The sequence below is a fragment of the Callospermophilus lateralis genome, chromosome 6, assembly GCF_048772815.1.
Source record: "Callospermophilus lateralis isolate mCalLat2 chromosome 6, mCalLat2.hap1, whole genome shotgun sequence".
Lineage (NCBI taxonomy): Eukaryota > Metazoa > Chordata > Mammalia > Rodentia > Sciuridae > Callospermophilus > Callospermophilus lateralis.
The window spans coordinates 111,385,020-111,408,678 of NC_135310.1; the positions used below are offsets into that span (position 1 = coordinate 111,385,020).

General features: G+C 38.7%; 1 protein-coding gene across 1 annotated transcript in view; it reads left to right on the forward strand.

Annotated features, from left to right (window-relative positions):
* The window catches only part of Xpo5 (exportin 5), a 44,437-nt gene that overhangs the window by 19,038 nt on the left and 1,740 nt on the right, over positions 1-23,659 (forward strand). The window contains exons 13-31 of the mRNA XM_076858661.1: positions 321-449; positions 1,233-1,363; positions 5,292-5,447; positions 7,153-7,194; positions 7,458-7,547; positions 8,259-8,458; positions 8,593-8,692; positions 9,545-9,726; positions 15,519-15,619; positions 17,536-17,632; positions 18,735-18,870; positions 19,412-19,510; positions 20,294-20,340; positions 20,739-20,836; positions 21,501-21,563; positions 22,259-22,341; positions 22,882-22,989; positions 23,118-23,255; positions 23,426-23,590. Coding sequence (XP_076714776.1) covers positions 321-449; positions 1,233-1,363; positions 5,292-5,447; positions 7,153-7,194; positions 7,458-7,547; positions 8,259-8,458; positions 8,593-8,692; positions 9,545-9,726; positions 15,519-15,619; positions 17,536-17,632; positions 18,735-18,870; positions 19,412-19,510; positions 20,294-20,340; positions 20,739-20,836; positions 21,501-21,563; positions 22,259-22,341; positions 22,882-22,989; positions 23,118-23,255; positions 23,426-23,590 — 2,165 coding nt within the window. The remainder of the gene's footprint in view (positions 1-320; positions 450-1,232; positions 1,364-5,291; positions 5,448-7,152; positions 7,195-7,457; positions 7,548-8,258; positions 8,459-8,592; positions 8,693-9,544; positions 9,727-15,518; positions 15,620-17,535; positions 17,633-18,734; positions 18,871-19,411; positions 19,511-20,293; positions 20,341-20,738; positions 20,837-21,500; positions 21,564-22,258; positions 22,342-22,881; positions 22,990-23,117; positions 23,256-23,425; positions 23,591-23,659) is intronic.

Below are 23,659 nucleotides of genomic sequence, written 5' to 3' on the forward strand. Positions count from 1 at the left end.
AATTCATTCTACTATCATTCCTTTATTTTTTTTATTCTTGAGTTACAGTTTCACTATGTTGCCTAGGGCCTTGCTAAGTTGCTGAGGCTGGCTTTGAACTTGAGATCCTCCTGCCTCAGCCTTCCAAGCCACTGGAATTACAGGCATGTGCCTTTGTGCCCAGCCTTAACATAATATTTTTAAAATTCTTCCTTGTAGCATGTATCATTACTTCTTTTTAATGCCAATGATATTTCATTGCATATATACACCACATTTTAGTCATCTGTTCTAATAAACTGTTATGTGCCAGTTATTGATTCATGTACTTATCTTTACAGCATCCCGAGCTCAGCAAGGAGAAGTGATGAGATTGGCATGTCGTTTGGATCCCAAGACTAGTTTCCAGATGGCTGGGGAGTGGCTAAAGTATCAGCTATCAACTTCAGTTGATGCTGGATCTATGAACCGTGAGTTATTTCATTCCTAACTTTGGTGAAGTATTATATCAAAACTATGCATAGGAAATAAACCTGAGTCATATGTCAGAACAGTATATTAATACTATTAAAAGACAGCTGTTCTTACTCCTAGGGAGTGAGCAAATGAAAATGCTTGAAGGAGAGAACATTTCATCTGACACTACTTTTTTTTTTTTTTTTAATTAGCACAAAACCATGTCCCTATCATTGCCTTATGGGAAGAATTGTTTATGATCACAAATATCTTAATTATTTGTATTTTCATGAGTATTCCATAAAATGATAGAGAGGCATTAATTAATATTTATTAAGTGCCTCTAATGAGTTAGGCACTGTTTTTAATCGTTATATGTATATTTTCAACAGACAAAGCTCATAGAGATGAATTCAGATCCTTCTTTGATTGTTCTTTTTTTGTTTTTGTTTTTTAGTACCAGGGATTGAACCCAGGGGTGCTTAACCACTAAGCCATATCCCCAGCCCTTTTTACAAAAATAAAGGACAAGGTTTTGCTAAGTTTCCCTTACTAAGTTGCTGAGGCTGGCTTGAACTTGTGAGCCTCCTACCTCAGTCTCCTGAGTTGATGGGATTACAGATATAAGCAGGGTAGGGACCCTTCTTTGCCTTTAGCACACATGGTTTTCTTTGTCCAACATCACCCTTTTCTTCAACTCTTAAAAATCACCAAGCAGTCTCTGAGGCTGTGTTGTCTTTCTTTGTCTTCTATGTTCTTGCCATGCTGAATAAATGTTTGCATGTGTGTTTCAAAAGCCTGTTCTACAGCTGGAACTGGAGAAGGAGGCCTGTGCTCCATCTTCTCACCTTCATTTGTGCAGTGGGAAGCTATGACTTTTTTTTTGGAAAGTGTGATCAACCAGATGTTTCGAACACTAGAGAAAGAAGTAAGTAACTGCCTTGCTGACTACATAAGTTTGATCTCTTGTAAACTATCAGGGGGATAGGAAAATCTGGATATTCATCTTACAGAAGAAGAAACCGGGATTTAGAGAGGTGAAATAACATACTCAAGTTTTCTTTTTGCTTTTTGTTTTGTTTTGTTTTGTTTTTGTCTGTTTTGAAACTGGGGATCAAACCAGGGTTTTGCAAATGCGAGGTAAATGCTTAGCCATTAAGCTACATCACGGCCCTAACATACTCAAGTTTAAACAGCTAATAAATGGCAGATAGGATCAAAACTCACATCTCTTAATCTATTTAGTATTCTTTTTAAAAGGGGATGAATAGTAGAGCTTAATAGGACACAGGAGCCACAGATAGGATAACTATCACAGAGAGACCAGTGATAGAAACTTTGAATTGATAATTTGAGATATTTATCATAAAACATTCTGTTCAGTTTATGGCTAGTAGGCCAGAATACTCATGTTGGCTTATCAGTCCCTTTCCCTTGAATAACAATAAATAGCTTAATTTTCTATACTTCATGTCACGTATCAACCTTCTCTTAGAACAGTGTCTTAGCTATACCTATAATTAATCAGATAACAGTATATATCATGTTAATCTTGTTAATTAGATAAAATAATTAGTCATGGCTAGTTTTGGGGTAATTGCATCTTAGTGTTTTCTTTTTTTGGTACTGGGGTTTGAATCCAGGCCTTGTGTAAGTAAGGCAAGCACTCTACCAACTGAGCTATGTCCCCAGCCCTGTATCTTGGTGTTTTCTACGTTAGTTGTGAACATGATCTCTTAAGTCCCTTGAAGGAAGGTGAAATATAATGCTTTTTCTCATGAAGAACATATTAACAAATTAGATCTCAGGGTGATGAACTTCATGTGCTTTTATGTTGATACACTTTGAAATCATGGCATTCAGAGTTTATCCCAACATGTAGGTAAGAAACCCTATTGGGAGTCTGCATTCTGCTACTAAGTGGGGCCTTTTATAGGTTAGAATTGCACTTTTTTCTTTTTTCATTTTTTTTTTTCAATGACCCTTTATTTATATATGGTGCTGAGAATTGAACTCAGTGCCTCACACATGCTAGGCAACCACTGTACCACTGAGCTACAATCCCAACCCCATTTGCATTTATCTGATAGAATCGGTATGTCGTATCAAGAAAGCTCATTGCTCATTATCAAGTCAAGGGAAATGCTTTGTTTCCTTTTCTGGAATTTAAGCTAGATGCCTTTAATGAATCTAAACATGTGGTTGTGATCTTACTTGAAGGCCAAAGAATAGAATGATAGGATTTGTCTGGTATATATTAAGCATACAAAGAGACCAGCAGTATTTTAGAAGGGTAGGTGCCTAATTGGTTCTAGGGTGATTTTACAGTAAGCACCAAGATGCAATTACCCCAAAACTATGCATGCTAGGCAAGTAGTTATACTACTGAGCCACACCCCCAGTTCACATTAAACTTTAATATTAATGGTATTTGGTCAAAATACCAGACTCTAATTGGTTCATAAAGTAACCCCCCCACTCCATGAATTGTGTATAGGAGAAAGATATGGGCTGGAGGCAAATTATCAGTATCAAATTATTTTAGAAATTTGGTAGGAGTCAGGACAAGTGGTAGAAGAACAAGTAAAATTCAACTCTTTTTTCTATAGATGAATTCTGGGTGGTAGGATTTGGCCTTGTCAGTGACTTAAAGTAAACTTTTTGACTCTAAAAACCTATTGTTTATATGGGCATCTTTGTCAAAAAATAATCGATAATAAAAGTGTGGTTCCATCACTGGATTTTATCATGTTAGAAATGATCTGTGTGTCTATTTTTACACCAATGCCATGTTTTGGCATTGGTGTAAAAATAGACACAAAGATCATTAATATGATTTTATGTCTTGAAATAAAATATTTTAAGCCTAAAAAAAAAAAACTATTGTTTTCTTCATTAATATGAAATGAGTTCACAATGAATTATTTCTAATCAAGAAAGATGAGTAGCCAGACATGGTGGCACATGCCTGTAATCCCAGTGACTTGGGAGGCTGAGGCAGAAAGATTTCAAGTTCAAGACTAGCCTAAGCAGTTTAGTCCATAAGCAACTTTGTGAGACCTTGTCTCAAAATGAAAATTAAATGGACTGGGGAGGTGTTTAGTGGTTGAGAGCCTCTGAGTTCAATCCCTGGTACCCCCCAAAAAAGAGGTGGATATGTGATGAGTATATAATGAGGTTATTCATTTATTTGTTAATGAAATTGCATAATATGTTATATGTCCCTGTGTATGTAAGTGACAGATCTCAACCTGATCCATTTTATCTTGGGGTTATTGACTTCTGACTTTGTAGAGTATTGTCTAGTTTAGTGGTTTGCAGACTGCTCAAGTTTCTGCTCTTAATCCTCTACCCCACTGTAAATCATGTCAGCTAAACTTTCATCATGTTCATTCACCCTTCAGTGAGAGAGTTTGACCAAGAGATTCTTTGGCTAAAAAGCTACTTATCTAATTCATACAGGTAGTACCTGTACTTTTGGTGTTGAGAACATTAGATAGAGTCTTGCTTTAGCAGCCTTAGTGATGAATTGGTGTAGGGGATAGTTGTGAAGAAAAGGAAATCATATTTTTCTAATGAGGATCAGTTTGCCTCTGCAGATAGTAAAATGTAAAACTTACAATAAAGCAGTATAGTGCTGGCATTAAATATAACCCGTTGAGACAAAATAATCTAGAAACAACTTGAAATATATATAAGCTCCCAAAGAAACAAGAAGGATTAGATTAGTCAATAAATAACTTTGGGAAAAGAATTTAAATTGGGAGGAAGGAAAAAAGTAGTGGCTTTAACTACATGTATTTTTTTCCCTTAATTATTAGTTGTAGATGGACACAATACCTCTATTTTATGTATTTATTTTTATGAGTGATGAGGATTGAACCCAGTGCCTCACACATGCTAGGCAAGTACTCTACCACTGAGCTACAACCACAGCCCAAGTACTTGTATTTTTAAACTTACGAAACAGACTTTAAAATGTAAACTTAGAACAATAGAAAGATAAACACTGGATAAAGAATCAATTGATAAAGCCTATAAAAAAGAAAAGCAACTTCTTTGAATATACCTTTGACCCAACAATTCCATTCATCCCCAAAAGTCTCTCTCTCTTTTTTTTTTAATATATATTTTTATTAGTTACTCGTGGATCTTTATTTTATTTACTTATTTATATGTAGTGCTGAGAATTGAACCCAGTGCCTCGCACATGCTAGACAAGTGCTCTACCACTGAGCAACAATCACAGCCCCAAAAATCTTTTTTTTTTTTTTAATATTTATTTATTAGGTGTACTTGGACACAATACCTTTATTTATCTTTATGTGGTGCTAAGGATCGAACCCAGGGCCTCACACAGGCTAGAAGAGCACTCTGCCGCTGAGCCACAACCCCAGCCCAGCTAAAAGTCTCTTTTTTGAGACAGGGTCTCACTAAATTGCTCAAGGGTTGGCTTTGAACTTGTGATCCTCCTTCCTTAGCCTTCCGAACCTCTGGGATTACAAGAGTGCACCACCATGCCCTACATCAAAAATATCTTGCACAATAAAATAATTGAAAGTGTAAACACAATTTTCCTTAAAAAGATGTGTATTGTAATACTGTTGAGAATAGTGCAGAACTAGAAATAGTTTGAATTTCTAATCATAGGAAATTCTACATCCCTAATATGGCACATGATAGCATCATAAATTTTGTAATATGGAATTAATGCTTTGAATTTTAAGGATTAAAAGCAGTATGTAAAATTATATATGGTAACCATATTATGTATTTTTAAACTAGGGAATTTAGCAAAAGTTGTTATCTCTGAGTGTAGGCTGCCATGTGAACCTCCATTTCATGTCTGTTTATAGGAAATTCCTATTAATGATGGAATAGAGCTATTGCAGATGGTCCTGAACTTTGACACCAAGGATCCTCTCATCCTATCCTGTGTCCTCACTAACATCTCAGCACTGTTTTCATTTGTTACCTACAGGCCAGAGTTCTTGCCCCAAGTCTTCTCTAAGGTAAAGTCCTTCTCCTTAAAGTTTATCTTAACATATCTAAGCTATTTATTTTTTTAATTTTATTTATTTTATTCATTTTAGTTGTTGATAAACTTTTATTTTTTTATTTATATGCGATGCTGAGAATCAATCCCAGTGCCTCACACATTCAAGGCAAGCACTCTACCACTGAGCCACAACCCCAGCCCCTAATTATTTTTTTAACTTTTTGAAAGTACATGAGGCAAACTAATAAACAGTCATATATTCACTTATCAAAAATTTACTGAGAATGAGCCATACTGCTAATGCCTTGCCCTTTAGGAGCACTATGGGATGAAAGACACATAAACAGATGTTTTATCTATATGGCATTGCAATTGATAGACTTATATGCTGGAAAACAGAAAATAATACCTAAGCAGGTTATGAGTATGCTGTCAGATAATGAAGGAATTTGTGAGAGAAGGAGCAATATGGATGGTTTTCTGGTTTCCAGTTTAATGACTAAGGGGGTGGCAGAGCCATCAGCTGAGTGAGAATACTGGACCATGAAGAGGAGCAGGAATAAAGAAGAAAAAAAATGATACTTGAAAATACTATGTTTGAAGTATATGTAGTATATCTGGATGGAGGTATCTCACAGTAAATGGGCTATAGAAGGGAATTCCTAAGAAAGAGGAGATAAATGTAGAGTTATGGGCAATCCTAAGCATTGCCATCATTAGAAGAGGAACAGTGGTGATAAGAAGTCCCCAGGGAAGAAAAAAAATAGCCAGGGTAATGAAAGAAGTATTGTGTCATAGGCCAGCAGCATTTCAGAAAATTCTCAAAGAGTTGGAGAATGCCCAGTGGGTTTCTTCCTTTCTTTTCTTTCTTTCTTTCTTTCTTTTTTTTTTTTTTTAATACCTATTTTTTAGTTTTTAGGTGGACACAGTATCTTTATTTTACATTTATATGGTGCTGAGGATAGAACCCAGTGCCCCGTGCATGCCAGGCGAGCATTCTACTACTGAGCCACAACCCAGCCCCTTTTACTTTCCTTTTTTTTTTTTTTTTTTTTTTGGTGTATCTGTGTGTGTGATGCTGGGGATCAAGCCCAGAGGGCCTCACATGTGCTATACAAGCTTTTTACCACTGAGCTGCACCCCCAGACCTCCAGTGGGTTTCTTGGTGAGACCCTCATCTGAGTATAATTCCATCATAGTGACCAACAAACCAGCCATATTGTATCAAGTTAAGGAGTAAATGAGAAGTTATAAAATAGACTCACAGAGAGTAGATCACTCAACTTTTGATAAAAAGGAACGAGAGGTATCACCATAGCTGAGTTGTTTGACAGGTGGTATGGATTATTCTGGGATTCCATGACCTTATACTTTGTGGTTTGATAATTAAATTGTAAATCCCAAGCATCTTACAGAGGTATCTGAGAAAATGGATATCTGATGCTTCATAACACGATAGAAAGTTTTTTGTTATCAGGTTATTTCTGAGAATATACTCCTGGGATTTTGATAAATTTTATGATAACTACTGTTCAAAAACACAAGTGATGGGGCTAGGGTTGTGGCTCAGTAGTAGCATGCTTGTCTAGCATGCGTGAGGCACTCGGTTTGATTCTCAGCACCACATACAAATAAATAAAATGAAGGTCTGTTAACAACTAAAAAAAATATTAAAAAAAAAAAACACAAGTGACCTTTTTTTTTCCTCCTCCCTTTAGCTATTTTCATCTGTCACTTTTGAAACTGTTGAAGAAAGTAAGGTAAGACCATTAATTAAACCAACAGATTATAACTTCTTGGAAGCTAAAGTATGAATACCTACTACTTAGTCTAGATTTTTATGTAAGTGGAAGAGTTTAGTAAAAACAACGTAAACATGGGCTATGGTGACTATAAATGTCACTCCATTATACTCTTACAGTTATGAAAATTTATTGTGAATTTGCCTGAGATATTCACATGATTCTATGCAGCATCAGTAAATTATATTAAAATTGGCTCTGAGTTTGTTGAATGTCTCCAGGCCCCCAGAACCCGGGCAGTGAGGAATGTGAGGAGGCATGCTTGTTCCTCCATCATCAAGATGTGCCGTGACTACCCTGAGCTTGTGTTGGTAAGCCACTTGACCCTGACTGAGTCACTTCTGAAGCCTGTCAAGTTTGGTTACATTTCTTTGTAAACCCAGATCTTTTAATGCCTAGGAAAAACTAGAAACTGTAGCTTCACATAGAGGAGTAGTATTGAATTGGTGTGTTCTTCCTCTCTCAATTGAGTTAAAAATGCAAATATGTCCTTCCCTCAAAATGGATGGTTCTCTTCTACATGCATAACTAAGTTTATCCCCATCCATCTACAACTCTTTACTATTTGATGTGTTACTACAACGATGTGCCTAAACTTGGGAGAATTCAGATGCAAGTTTCGGGGGAGGTTTCTATAAGAAACTTATCATTACTCCTAAAATTTCCAGAAATTTCTTAATACACAGTAATTGTATCTCTATAGACATAACAAATTGATCTTTGCTTGTTAATATACTATAAAGTTGATGTATAAAAAGACAAATTACCTTCATAATTGTAGAATGGGAAGAAAGTGCAGTTCTCCAAATACTTGAGTATTGTCTTAAACAAGAACTGTCTTCTGCCTAATTGCCTTAGTATTTAGACAAAGGAAAAAATTCTAACAAAATTACTGTGTTATAGCCTTATAGGCCTGACCTTTCTGGAACTGCCTTGGTTCTCCTTCTTTCTTCCTTGAAAGTGACCAACCTCTCCTGAAAATAAGGCCTTTACCACCAGCTTTTTTTCTTTGTGATCTGCAGCCCAATTTTGATATGCTTTATAACCACGTGAAGCAGCTCCTGTCCAATGAGCTACTCTTGACACAAATGGAGAAATGTGCCCTCATGGAAGCCCTGGTTCTCATTAGCAACCAATTCAAGAACTATGAACGTCAAAAGTTATTCCTAGAGGAGTTGATGGCACCGGTGGCCAGCATCTGGCTTTCTGAAGACATGCACAGGTAGAAGTCATCCTTGGAGATTGCCTGACTCACTGCACTTGATTACCCAGCCTTAAAGTTAAAGCTCTTATGGAAGAAATTGTCCTTACTTAAAATCATGATATAACTTTTCTTTCCCCCTCTTCACTTTTCAGAGTGCTGTCAGATGTTGATGCTTTTATTGCCTATGTGGGTGCAGATCTGAAAAGTTGTGATCCAGCTCTGGAGGATCCCTGTGGCTTGAATCGTGCACGAGTAAGACTTTGCTGGGAACAGGAAGTTGCTTGGCCATGGGTAGGAATAGGGATGTTAACAGTTGTCAAGTTTCTCATAGATTTGTCTATATTGGTGAGAAATCTGGGTGTCTCCACTTACCTAAGCTTCTGCTTTTCTTCTTTAGTTTTAAATTCTTGAGTTAGTTCCCACAGCAGAGCAGACGGTCTTTTCTGTGAAGTCATTATTTCGCTTTAAGGATCTCTAAGTATCTCTGAAGACTAAAGGCATAATGAGGAAGTAGGTTATAACTTATTACTCTGTAAGGTGAGCCCTCCCTGCCATTGCTCTCTGACATATAAAATTCAAAGTAATAGCCTAACATGCAAACCTGAATTTTTTTCAGTTAATTGCTATTCAAGTATGCATTATTCCTGGCACCTTTATGGCAAGTCACATTCATTAACCTAGCAAGTGGTTAAAAAGAGGTCTGTCATGGGAGAATAAGGCAAAAACTGCTGAAGTTCGAGCTAGAGGGTATAAGGCCAGCTCAGAAACATGATGAAATTAAGGTAGTTTAAATACTTAGTTTTGGAGCATATCTAAGGCACCTTCTAATCAAGGTTTTGTGGGATAGTTACTAAGCCCATTGAAAAGACATGAAAGGGAAGCTTACAAAAAGCACCCTTGCCTCTGAAAATGCCAGAGAGAGAACCCCTCTTGGACTTGACCTAAAGGAAGGGACAGGGATCCCATGGGGACAGAGAGAAACAGAGGTCTCTTTTATTTTCTATGGTCTCTATGTCACTTATGCCACAGCCTTGAATGTATCTAATAGTACTTTCATCTTTTCTTTCCCATTTATGTTTACCTTTCATTTGTGCTTTTCTGTAGATGAGCTTTTGTGTGTATAGCATTCTGGGTGTTGTGAAGCGAACTTGCTGGCCTGCTGACCTAGAAGAGGCCAAAGCTGGGGGATTTGTGGTGGGTTATACACCCAGTGGAAATCCAGTGTTTCGTAACCCCTGCACAGAGCAGATTCTGAAACTTCTTGACAATTTACTTGCCCTTATAAGGTGAGTGAGAAAAATAATTTCTGTCTTGTCTTTTTTTTTTTTTTCCAAAGAAGAATCTCAATAGTTTAACCAGTTTAATTTTTTTTTTTTTTTTTTTAATAGTAGTAATGAGGAATTAGGTCTTGATTCTTTTTTGAGTGGTTCCTTTAAAAAAAAAATAGCTCTTGTTTGACACCTGTAATCCTAGCCACTGGGAAGCTAAGGCAGTAGCTTAGGCAGTAGTTTGAGGCCTGGGGTTATAACTCAGTGATAGAGCATCTTTGGGTTTAATCCCAAGTCCTACAAAAAAAATAAAATTAAAATTACAATTCTTACTTGTATAAATCTTGTATTTCATGTAAGCCTATGGGAGCTAATCCCAGAATGACTTTTTACTTCAAAACTTCTTCCATGTTCTTCTTCCACTTCTTTTTATGTCATCTAAATTTTATTTAATCTAAATTTTTACTTGTAAAGGAGTTGTTCATTAGGAGCAGGATGGTTTATTTTTATAGTAGTCCTTCTCTTGCTGGTATTCATATGAACTAACTGAATTTATCAGTAATGACCGAACTGAAATGTAAACACTATTCCTTTAACATTTTGCCTGGGTTTTTTTTGGCGGGGGGTGGGGTCGTTGCTTTGTTTTTTTGAGCTTTACATAAATTAAATCAAAAGTGTGTGTGTGTGTTTTGTTTGTTTGTTTGTTTTGGTGTTGCTGAGGACTGAACCCAGGGCCTTGTGCATGCTAAGCAAGCATTCTACCAACTGAGCTATATCCCCAGCCCCTGAGGGCAGATTTTTTTTTTTTAAGGAGTGAGGGAGATTTTTTATTTTTAATATTTTTCAGTTTTTGGTGGACACAACAACTTTATTTTAAGTGGTGCTAAGGATCGAACCCAGTGCCCTGTGCATGCCAGGCAAACATGTTATAGGTTGAGCCACATCCCCAGCCCTGAGAATTGAGAATCCAAAGAAAAACCCGTACATCTATATAGAATTGTTTCTTCATAGGGGTGTCAGGACATTCAGAATTGAAAGATTCTCCTGGGATAACTGAATATCCATGTGTAACAGAATGAAATTGGACCCCTACCTCAAACCATATGTGCGAATTAACTCAGAATCAATGACCTAAATACAAGAACTAAAACTCACTCTTTTAAATTTTTTTTTGTAATACATAGCAGAATGTATTAAAATTCTTATTACACATATAGAGCGCAATTTTTCATATCTTTGTTATAAAACTCTTTAGATGAATACACAAGGGTAAATCTTCCCAGTCTTAGATTTGGCATTGGGCTATTAAATAGGACAGCAGAAGCACAAGGGAAGGAAAAAATAGATAGATCAAAAATTCAAAACTGGGGCTGGGGTTGTAGCTCAGCGTTAGAGCACTCACCTAGCACATGTGAGGCCCTGTGTTTGATCCGCAGCACCACATAAAAATAAAAGTATTGACAACTACAACTAAAAAATTTTTTAAAAAAAGAAAAAAAAATTCAAAGCTTTTTTTTTTTTTTTTTTTTTTTGGCACCCGGGATTGAACTCAGGCATTCAACCACTGAGCCCCATCCTCTGCCCCATTTTATAATTTATTTAGAGACAGTGTCTTGGTGAGTTGCTTAGCACCTCGATTTTTGCTGGGGCTAGCTTTGAACTCACAATCTTCCTGTCTCAGCCTACGAGCTGCTGGGATTACAGGTAGTGCACCACCACGCCTGGCAAAAATTCAAAGCTTTTTAAAGGACATAAGAAAGTGAGAAGAATCTACTGAATAGAAAATATTTGTAAATCATTCATTTGATAATCTAATCTCGGAGCTGGGGTTGTGGCTCAGTGGTAGAGCGCTAGCATGTGTGAAGCATTAGATTCAATTCTCAGCACCTCATGTAAATAAATAAAATAAAGGTCCATCAACAACTGAAAAAATATTTTAAAAAAAGAATTTAATCTCCATAATGAATGCAGAAAATAACAAATGTTGACAATGATATAGAAAAATTTGAACCCTCATAACATCACTGGTGAGAATGTTATATTGTACAGCTGCTGTGGAAAAGTTTGATAGTTCCTCAAAAAGTTAAACAGAATTACCACATGACCTAGCAATTCTATTCCTAAATATACAACCAAGAGAATTGCAAACAAGTACTCAAAATACTTGACCAAATGTTCTAGTAGCACTATAACAATAGTGAAATGTTGAAAACAACTGAAATATCTACCCATGGAGGACTGGGTAAACACAGTGTGGTATATTTATGTAATAGTATATTAGCCATAATAAGAAATTAATTACCAGTTAATCCCTGTAATGCAGATAAACCTTAAAACAATTATGTTAAGTAAAAAAAGCCAGACACAAAGGTCATATGTGTATACTTCCCTTTATATCAAGTATCTAAATTGGTAAATCCATAGAGACAGGAAGTAAATTGGAGAATAGAAAAATGGAGTGTCCCACAGCTCATTTTATAAGGCTCATTTATTTAGATACCAAATTCAAACATTGGCAGTAACAGAGAAAAATTACAGGCCTTCAACACTTGTGAACACACATGCAAAATATCCAGATTAGAGCGAGGCTTTGTGGTGCGTGCCTGTAATCCCAGCGACTGAGGCAGGAGGATTACAAGTTCAAAACCAGCCTCAGCAATTTAGCAAGGCCCTAAGCAACTTAGTGAGACTCTGTCTCGAAATTTAAAAATTTTAAAGGGCTGGGATATATAGCTCAGTGGTTAAGTGCCCCTGGTTCAATCCTTGGTAACAACAACAAAAATTCTAGGTTAGAAGCTAGCAATATAAAATCTAATAATATAGTAATGTCTTTTAATGTAACCACATTCTCCAGCCCTCGTATCCCACTCCCATACTGGGAATTAAACCCAGAAGCACTGTACCATTAAACTACATCCTCCCTGTTTTTAATATTTTTCCAATTTACCTTTTTTAATAATTTCAATACAATTTTTTTTTAAGAGAATTTTTTTTAATATTTATTTTTTAGTTTTCGGCGAACACAACATCTTTGTTTATATGTGGTGCTGAGGATCGAACCCAGGCCGCATGCATGCCAGGCGAGCGCGCTATCGCTTGAGCCACATCCCCAGCCCTTCAATACAATTTTGCTAAGTTGCCCAGGCTGACCCTGAATTTGTGATCTTCTAGCCTTAGCATCCAGAGTGGCTTGGATTACAAGGATGTGCCGCCTCCACCTTATCTGGCCTATTTTTTTTTTTAATTTTTTTTTTAAATGAAGCCTCACTGTTGCCCAAGTTGGTCTGGAACTCCGAAGGCTCAAGTGATCTACCTGAGTGCTGGACTACAGGCACATGCCACCACACCCAGCTACATTTCTATTATTAGATCTTACAAATATTTGCTGGGCACAGTGGCACATACCTGTAATCCCATCTGTTCCGCAGGCCAAGGCAGGAGGATCATTAGTTAAAAGCCAGCCTTAGCAACAATGAGATGTTAATCAACTCAGTGAGAACCTGTCTCTAAATAGAATACAAAATAGGACTGAGGATGTGGCTCAGGGGTCCAGTGCCCCTAAGTTCAATCCCCAGTACCATAAAAAATAAAAACTTAAAATATTAACAGTAGTATCATGAAATATCCCCATAATGTTTTTATTTTGACCCAAAACCCAAACAAAGTTTATTTATAGGGATTTTGTTGTTTTATTTTACAGTACTGAGATTTGCATGCTAGGTAGGCACTATCCCTGAACTAACCCTCATCCCTGTTTATTTTTTGTTTTGAGGGAAGGTCAATAAGTTGCCCCGACTGGCCTGAAATTTGCAATTCTCCTACTTCAGCCTTCTGAGTAGCTAGAATTACAGGTGTGCAATACCATACCTGGCAAGGTTTATACACGGTATTGGTTGATATGTTTCTTAAGTCTCCATAAGTTCAGTGGCATTTCTTCGATTTATTTATTGAAAAACAGTGTACTTATATTGTATTCCCAATTGGATTTAACTGATTGCATCTCTGTAGTATTGTTTGACATATTCTATTTATATTTCTTATTAAAAAAATAGTTTGGTCTACAGGAGGGCTTAACATTCTGTAGCCCAAGGGCCAAGCCTAGGCCTCCGTGTGTTTTGTAATTAAATTTTCATTGGAATATACTGTGCCCATTCATTTACTTATTTTGTAACTGCTGTTGTGCTTCAGTAGTGAAGGACAGAGACCATAATGCTGGCCAAGCTTAAAATATTTACTGTGTGACCTCTGGTCTAGATAATTGATCTGATACCAATTCAGTTTTTTAGTAGTAATCCTTCATAGGTGAGGGTGGATTCAACATAAAAGTAGAAGTGCTGCTGGGTGCAGTGGCCTGTAATCCCAGCAACTCAGGAGGTTGAAGCAGGAAGATTAAAAAAACCAACCTCAGCCACTTAGCAAGACCTTATTACAAAATAAATAAATAAGGACTAGGGATATGACTCGGTGATAAAGCGTCCCTAGGTTCAATCCCTGGTACCAAGTGGGGGAAAAAAAGTAAAATTGTCTAAAAAGACTCCCATGTATTACATATTGATATAGGACGTAAGTCAGTAAGGAAAAAAGATGTATTCTTTAATGTATATTGACTTGGTTGGGTAGAGGGACAATTAGATGATTACCTGTCACCATACAAAAAACTAGAACAAAGACACAAACACACATCAGTCTAGGCCTACAAAGAATCAGTCTTTTACTTCCATATTTTGTCCCACTGCAAGGTCTTCAGGGGCAGTGACACATGGAGCTGTCATGTGTGATAACAGGCCTTCTGGAATCCCTCCTGAAGGACCCACCTGAGGCTATTTTACAGTTCACTTTTTGTTTTTCTTAGCAAGTGGAATGAGTACACTCAAATAATGGTAAAAAGTATGGTAAGTACATAAACTAATAAAATTGTCACTTATTATCAAGTATTTTACTGTACATAGTTGTTTATATGACTGACATCATAGTAGGTTCTTTTACATAGCATCACCCCAAGCACATGAGTAACACTATGATGTCATATAACAGTCACATCACTAGATGATATGAATTTTTCAGCTCCATTATGATCAAGATACCAAGTATGGTATCTTGTTAACGAAAATGTCATTATGTAGCCCATGACTAGTGTCTATCATTTCTGCATATTTAAAATGTTTTATAATTACCTTTAAAACAACACAGGTAGTTATGCACTCATTCTGGCTGTCGATTGTTCAGTGGGACCATTGCTATGGGCAGGAAGGGAGTACTATGGACAGCAGTGGATCTGATCTATAGCCCTTGCTCCTTAAACAAAGCCTGTAATTGCTCAAGTTAGTTATTTTGGTGGGAAACAGGCTTGTGCGTTGAGATTGTGTTCCTCAGAAGGCTGAAACAGCTATTTCCAGGTTTATGTTATTGAAATGGAGGCAGAGCATTGAGAAATGGGGCATATTACCACCTGCTGTCCTGCTTATGAACCTACAGTGTCACTAAAATTTCATCTACTGCTCATCAGAAAATCTGAAAATGCCAGAGGATCATCTTGTACTTAAAAGAAGTGGACTTTCAAGTTTCAGCTTTCATATTGTCCTGCTGTCTCAGGTTTTGGTTCTTATGTTAATATGTCTTAGGTGATGTATACTGTATGTCTGCAATTAATAGCTTCAAATCGGTACCCTTCTCCATGGGACACCCAAGTGTTCCTACTTTCTATTTTTTAACCCCAATGGAGAAGTGTCACTGGGGGATCTACAAGGTGAACTCCACTTCTCTTCTGCAATAGACTAGGAAATATTCACATTGCACCCTGTTTCTTTCAGAACCCACAATACTTTGTATGCACCAGAAATGCTAGCCAAAATGGCAGAGCCTTTCACTAAGGCTCTGGATATGCTTGAAGCGGAAAAGTCTGCTATCTTAGGTAAGAAATCTAACCCTTTCCCCTACCAAGTTCATCTCGTCTGTAATGGGGTCCTGAAGCAGCTTCAGTGTACCTTATGTATCACTATCTGACACTACCTTGACCACCTATTATTTGTTCAAAAATGCATTGGTGGAGTTCCTGCAGGCTGTACAAGATCAAGTATATTCATGTCATTTTAGCATAGAAATCTTCACAGGCAAATTTTCTTTTCTTTTTTCTTTTTTTTTTCTCTTTCAATTTAGCTAGCAGGAAATTGTCAGTTTTATAAGTACCATGGCTTTTAACCCAAAAGATGTTAGTATACTTTCCTGCCTTTCAAATACATACATACATACATACACACACACACACACTTAATGTGTAAACAAAAAAATTGTTTTTCATTTTTTGTACCCAGGGCACTTAACCACTGAGTCACATCCCCCGCCTTTTTTTGTATTTTATTTAGAGATAAGGCATCCTACTTGCCTCAGCCTCCCAAGGTGCTGGGATTATAGGCATGCGCCTCCTCGCCCGGCTATAATTGGAAAAAAAAAAAATTAATACCTTTATTTACTTATTTGTTTTTCACATGGTGCTGAGGATCGAACCCAGTGCCTTGCATGTGCTAGGCGAGTGTTCTATTGCTGAGCTACAATCCATCCTTATAATCAAAATTTTTTTAAGAGTAGATTTGAAACCATGCTTCCCACTTATTACCTTAATTAGGATATTACTTCAACTCGTTTTCAGCATCAGCACATTAGCATAAATCTAGCTATACAGTTATAATTGTGATATTTACTATGAAGGAAAGTAGCAGGGCTTTTTGAGAGTGTTTATTGGGAGACCTAACCCAGTCTTCAGGGAATTCAGAAGTTGCTTCCTATTGTTTCTGAAAGGTGAGTTGGAGTTAACTTGGATGAGTCAAGAGGAGATGCTGGACATTCCAGGTAGACAATGCAGTGCAAGAGCCTGAGACAGTCAGGAAAGAGCTTGGTATGTCCAGGAGGTAGAGATGGATAACTTATAGCTGGACACAGAGCAAATCTGGAGATGTGGTTAGAAATTAGAGTCAGAGGTATCAGAATTTTCTGAACCTTGAGCCTATTTCTGAAGCTTCAGGCTGGGTCACCATCACAGCCTTCACAGTCTCTTTGTTTCCAGCCATAACCCCTCCTTGAGTCTGGTTGTGGTCAAGTAATCAATGAGTATTCCTCGGCTGTGAAGTGACCAAAGAAATGATGTTACTTTGTTTTTCAAGAGCTCATTATCTATCTGCCTTGGCCAGATGGTTCTAGATTTTTTTCCCCTAGGTTCCACCACACTTAAGGTCTGTTCTACAGGCACTAGTTAGAGTAGAACTTTTAAGACATATTGCCATTAATATAAAAATAAGCTTTTACATCACACACACCCCACCCCACACACAGACACACTATTCTACTATACAAGTTAAGCCAGGGACTCCTGCTATAAAAATCGAGCCAGGTAGAGTAGAGTGGACAAATTCTGGGTGAAGCTTCCCTCTGGTAGCTTCTGACTATGACTTGAATTATAAAACTGCTGCTGCTTATCATTAAAGGCAGTTGTTATACCAAGGTAAATGGATTTTTTTTTTTTTCTGTATATTTTGGGCTTTTGCATAAGATTTTTGCTTGAAAAGGGGGTTCCCCAGCTCGGGGTGGGCAGTCAACCCAGTGTTTTACAGAGAGATCCCTTTGCATTGTCATTGTGTGTTTTGTTGCCAGACCCATCTGGGAAAACCAAGTCCTGTGTACTTAAATAGCATCCATCTTTTCCTACCAGGAGAGTGTAACTAATCACCTACCCTTAGGAAAGCTCTTAGCACCTCCAATGCTTGCTGTAGGGTGTTGGCTATTTAAGACTCCTGGTAATGGAGTAACATGTTCCTGTCCCATCTTTCTCTATAGGATTACCTCAACCTCTCTTGGAACTCAATGACTATCCTGTCTATAAAACAGTCTTGGAAAGAATGCAGCGTTTCTTCAGCACCCTTTATGAAAACTGGTAAGGAACCAATGCTGTCTCTCTATGTTCTCTTCCTGAAACATTAATTTTATAGGAATGGCGATGGGTTAGACCTCTGATCTAGAATTCCAGAGTATAAGTAAGGTAAGGCAAGAATTTGAAGGGAGGGCTGGGGATGTGGTTCAAGCGGTAGCGCGCTCGCCTGGCATTCGTGTGGCCCGGGTTCGATCCTCAGCACCACATACAAAAACAAAAGATGTTGTGTCTGCCGAGAACTAAAAAATAAATATTAAAATAATAATAATAATAATAAAATAAAAATAAATTAAAAAAAAAAGAATTTGAAGGGAAATTAATGATTCTATTATTGAATCAAAATGAACAGCCTGCTTTTCCTGTCACACACGCCTCATGGTTCTAACCATGAGTTGATGTTTAATGCCTAACATATCTATGCTTCTGGTGAGATAAAATGGTGAGATTCAAGTAGAAGATAGATTGGTGGGGTTGCATTTGCTTAGATCCCTCACTTTGTACAATCTACTTGTCAACAGGATTTTGTCTATGGGTCCTGATTGTGGGATGGGACTCTCAAACACACCACACCTAGGACTTTGGCCTCAGTTAACCACTTGTCTAATCCACAAACAATTGAATCCCTCCATTATTAAGTTCACAATTTAATAGTAATGAGGCTACTATTGATTTTGGCTACCAACATCTGTCTTTTAATGGATGCTGGGTCTTCTTTTGAGTTGCTTCCTTGCAGGGTGTGTGAGGGGGGAGTTATTCTCACTTTTTTTTTTTTTTTTTTTTTTTTAAGTTGTTGATAGACCTTTATTTTATTTATTTATATGTGGTGCTGAGAATCGAACCCAGTATCTCACACATGTCAGACAAATGCGTACTATTGAGACACAGCCCAAGCCCTATTTTCACTCTTTGATGAAAGATTCAGTCTAGGGGCTGGGGTTGTGCCTCAGCGGTAGAGCGCTCGCCTCGCACATGTGAGGTCTTAAGGAATAAATACAACTGCTTTTCTACTAGAAATCTAACTGTATTAAAAATGAAATTCTTGGTGCAGTCAGTACTGACAATAACAGATCCTGCATTTGTCATTGCCAATGATTTTGCCTTACAGTTTCCATATCCTAGGGAAGGCAGGCCCTTCCATGCAACAAGATTTCTACACCGTGGAGGATCTTGCCACCCAGCTCCTTGGTTCAGCCTTCGTCAACTTGAACAATATTCCTGACTACCGACTCAGACCCATGCTTCATATCCTTTCAAAAGTCCCTAGATAACCCAACAGGTCAGAAAATTGGAGACAGGAACCAAAGCAATTGCAAGGAAGAGATGTGATTATCTAAGTGCGTCATAATCTTATTAAAGAAAGAAAGATTTAAGTAAATATCGAGAAAAATATGAAGGTGTCCAAGGGGATCTTAAAAGCTCTCTCTGTCTTAGGCGTTTTTCCTTGGGGGTAAATCTTTCCCTTCCCATTTCTTGTCAGGTGCTTCCTTTTATTTATTTATTTTTTTAAGACAGGGTCTCGCTATGTTGCCCAGGCTGTCCTTGAACTCCTGGGCTCAAGCTAACCTCCCAAGTAGCTGGGATTATAGGTGTGCACCACCACACCCTGCCAGTCCCTTTTTTATGTTGTCTTATTTCTCCCTAAAGTTATAAGAATTATGAAGGTTTATTACAAGGATGTCCTTATTATGTTCTTGGCATAGTACGTACTTTAGGGGTGCAACCCACTGCCTAGCAGGTAAGGGATTGAGCTCATGTGCCAAAACTTCTTAACCTATTTCAGCACGGGTGTTTGTGAAGCCTCTGGTGCTCTTCTGTGCCCCAGAGCACTATGAAGCCCTGGTATCTCCCATCCTTGGACCTCTTTTCACCTACCTCCACATGGTAAGAGATAGGTCAGGAAAAGAGGGCAAAGAGTACTCTTGGGATGTGTGGCCACTCCTGAGTCTTTCCAGTTAGGAACGCCTTAAAAATGTTTCCTAGCCCTGTCAGGCTGCACAGAGCTTCTACCACAATGGATTATTGTTGCTGAAATGGATTGAGCAGCCATCAGAGTAGTAGACTGACTTAGTTGCCCATGATGCAGATTCTGCTTCTGACTGCCTATTAACTGAGGAGAGGTGGTTAGGGAAATGCTTCCTCTGCATCTGGGTCTCTTACCCTGGAATTCAGCAAGAAGGCCTGCTGGACAGAGAACAGGTGTCCAGAAGCCCAGGAATTCCAAAAATAATGTTAATCTTTTCTAAATAAAGGTGTTTGATAGGCTGCCCTCATCATGAAGAAGAAAGGTTACAGAAACCATATTTGGTTCTTTAACCTTATGGCGCGGGGGGGCGGGGTGGCAGTCTACCATAGTACTAGAATCATCCTTGGCTAAATGTATTAAAAAGAATACTTTGTAGTGAGGCACAATGGTACATGCCTATAATCCCAGTAACTTGGGGGGGGGGGGCTGATGCAAGAGGATCACAAGTTTGAGGCTAGCCTCAGCAACTTGGTGAGACCCTGACTCAAAATAAAATATAAAGAAGACTAAGGGTATAACTCAGTGGTAAAGCACCCCTGGGTTCAATCCCTAGTATATAAAAAAAAAAAAGTAGAATTTAGATTTTGTGTGTTCCAAGGCCCTCCCCAGCCTTAGTACTCACATCCTTTGTGTTTTCCCAGAGGCTTTCCCAGAAATGGCAAGTCATCAATCAGAGGAGCCTACTATGGTAAGGAATACTCCTTGAGGGGTAAACTGGAAGCTCGGTTTGGGTAGGAAAACAAAAAGGGCAGGGATTCTGTTGACCCAGATCTAAAATAGCAGTGGGTTATGGTCATTCTCAGCCTAGGTGGTAGATGGTTTGTCTGGATAGGTTGAGACCAACCCTTTACCTTAGCTACTTAGGATTTTGATCATCCTGAATCCTCTAATTGGACAGAGTCACAAGTAATAATAGTAATGTCCCTCAGTGGGTCATTGCTGTCTATTCCCAACATGTTCATAGAACACAGACCCAAAGGGATCCAGGAGAAGGAAGTGGGCATAGAAGGTCTGGAGAGGATCCCTGCTTGCTTTGTCCTTCCCTCTTTACAATCCTATGGAACTTGGCTCTCTTGGTTTTGGCAGTGGAGAAGATGAAACTGTGGAGGAAAACCCAGAGTCTCAAGAGATGCTGGAGGAACAACTGGTGAGGATGTTAACCCGAGAAGTCATGGACCTAATCAGTAAGTGGCATGTGGGAACCAGGGGTAGTAGAGGAGAATTTTCCTGGAAAAAGAATTCCTCACTCAACCATCCCCATGAAGGCTAGGTTGATGCAAAGATTCAGGTTTGCAGCAATACTGACAGGTTGGTAAGAAATGACTAGATAGAAGCTAGCTAGTCCTTAAGTCAACCTAAGGACATTTTATGAATTGTGAATTGAACATACCAAGTCCAAAATATGAAGAAGTGCTTTAAAATAGGAGGAATTTGGATTAATGTTAGGAATAACTTCCTAACTTTGTCGAAATAGGGAAAATTTTATAGGTTGTTAACTTTCTTTTCCATTTTTTGGGAATGTTGAAGGAAACAATAGTTGATCATTTGATTTATTGGTGATCCAAAGTTTTGGCCAGGGATGTATCATCAGTCGTCTATCCTCATCACTTATTCTCAGATGATTGGATTTGAAAGGGGACCAGAACATATTCTGGGTAGGGAAACAAATTCGTAAGAATGCCTCTGTTTCTCTTGGTAAATCTGATTTTTGTGCCTTGGACAGTACCCTATTTCCTCCCCTCTTCACCTGGCCAGAGACAGTTTGGGACCAGTTGGCCTAAAGTGACTGTTGTCCAGTGGTAAGATATAACCCTCCTTCACCCATTAACCCCTGCTTTCTTGCTTCAGCGGTTTGCTGTGTATCAAAGAAAGGTGCTGACCACAGTACTGCTCCCCCTGCAGATGGAGATGGTAAGTGAACCTATTGCCTGACCTCAAAGGTCTGCTCTTAGACTCCTAAGTATTGTTCTTTGGAACCAGTTCAGTTCCTGTATAAACTGTTTCCCTAGTAAGTTGATGAGAATGAAATGTAATCATTAGCTGAATCTGTGCCAGCGTATTTTCTTCCAGTTGTATACATGGCCACTTTTCTTATTTCACTTATGTCTCTGCTCAGATTTTACCTCTCCAAAGTCTTCTGTGATCAGATTATCAAAAATAGCAAACCCAGCCATCCTGTATTTTTTATGGCATTTCTCACTTCCTATCTTTGTGTTTTATGTATTCATTTATAACCTGTCTCCCTGATGAGAATGTAAATTCCCATTAGGGAGGGGACTCTATCCTATTCCTTTTATACCCCCAGCAACTAAATCAGTGCCTTTCACAATGGGTGCTTACATGTTGTTCAACAATAAAGATTTTCAGCATCTGCAGCTTAGGTTACTGCCCAGCAGTTCCCTAGTTTCTCACATGCACAGCTAGACGCATCTCCAGACCTGCCATGGGCTTGGGCTTTTTTATCCTTCCATCTGGGGTGAGGGTGACCTAATACTAAGCATCAGCCAGTCCAGTACACTCAACTTTGCTTTTTGGGCTTCTGTCAGAACAGGATAATTCTTCTGTGTTGTGAAAAGATGGAGCTTAACATTCTGCTCTGCTTACAGATGAAGAGATGATGGCCACAGAGGTAACCCCTTCAGCTATGGCGGAGCTTACAGACCTGGGAAAATGTCTGATGAAGCATGAGGTGGGTGGAGGGGATAGGTGATGCCACTGTCTCACCCTGGGCTAAAGCTCTCAGAAAAATAGGCATATTGTTTCAAAATCCCTGTGTTTAGCCTCCCCCAGCCTTGAGGTTTTGTCTCTGTCTTACACTACATCTCCCATATTGTCATTTTCTTTTTGACTGCCTGATAAGCAAAAGTAAAACCCAGTAAAGCTTCCATATTTTCCTGATTGCCTATTAAAAATTTTAACTCCTGGGCATGATGGTACATGACTATAATCTAATCCCTGCAATTCAGGGAACTGAGACAGGAGGCTAGCCTCAGCTATTTAGTGTGAACCCTAAGCAACATGGTGAGACCCTCTCTCAAAATAAAAGATAAAAAGGGCTAGAGATGTGGCTCAGTGGTTAAGCCACCCAGGTTCGGGTTTAATCCCTAGTAGCCCACCCCCATACACCCTCCCCCCCCAAAAAAAAAAAAAAAAAACACAGCTCCTGATGTATAAAAAGTCTAAGAATTTGTGCTTATTTTCCCATATTAATCCTTCCTTTCCTGTTCAGGATGTTTGCACAGCACTGTTAATCACAGCCTTCAATTCACTGTCTTGGAAGGATACTCTCTCTTGTCAGAGGACAACCACACAGCTCTGCTGGCCTCTCCTCAAACAAGTATGTTTAATCACTCCTTTTCCCTGACTATCACATAAGGTGTGGGTCAAGCAGATTGACTGAATCAGTTGGAAGAATTGGGGAGTTGGGACCTTCAGAGAAGGCCCTGAGCACAGCTGTCTCCCCAGGTGCTGTCAGGGACACTGCTCGCAGATGCCGTCACGTGGCTTTTCACCAGTGTGCTGAAAGGTTTACAGACACATGGGCAGCATGACGGGTGCATGGCTTCCCTGGTCCACCTGGCATTCCAGATATATGAGGCACTGGTGAGTGGCAAGAGCACGGGGACAAGGCATCTGTGGCTTTTTCACTCAGCCTATTTCCAGGATTGTGGACCTTATCCTAAAAGTAGATATCTGCCAAATTGCTAGTGTTGCCAATGTGGTGGGGTAGCAGGGTCCAAACTTATATCAAGTAGTTTATCCCCACTTTTCAGCGCCCCAGGTACTTGGAGATCAGAGCTGTGATGGAGCAAATTCCAGAAATACAGAAGGACTCTCTGGACCAGTTTGACTGCAAACTTTTGAACCCCTCCCTACAGAAAGTGGCTGACAAGCGACGGAAGGACCAATTCAAACGCCTCATTGCTGGTTGCATCGGGGTAGGTTATGCACCTCCATCAGTATTCCCAACCTTACAAGGTTGTTTGTGGTCTTCTTAGACCACATGT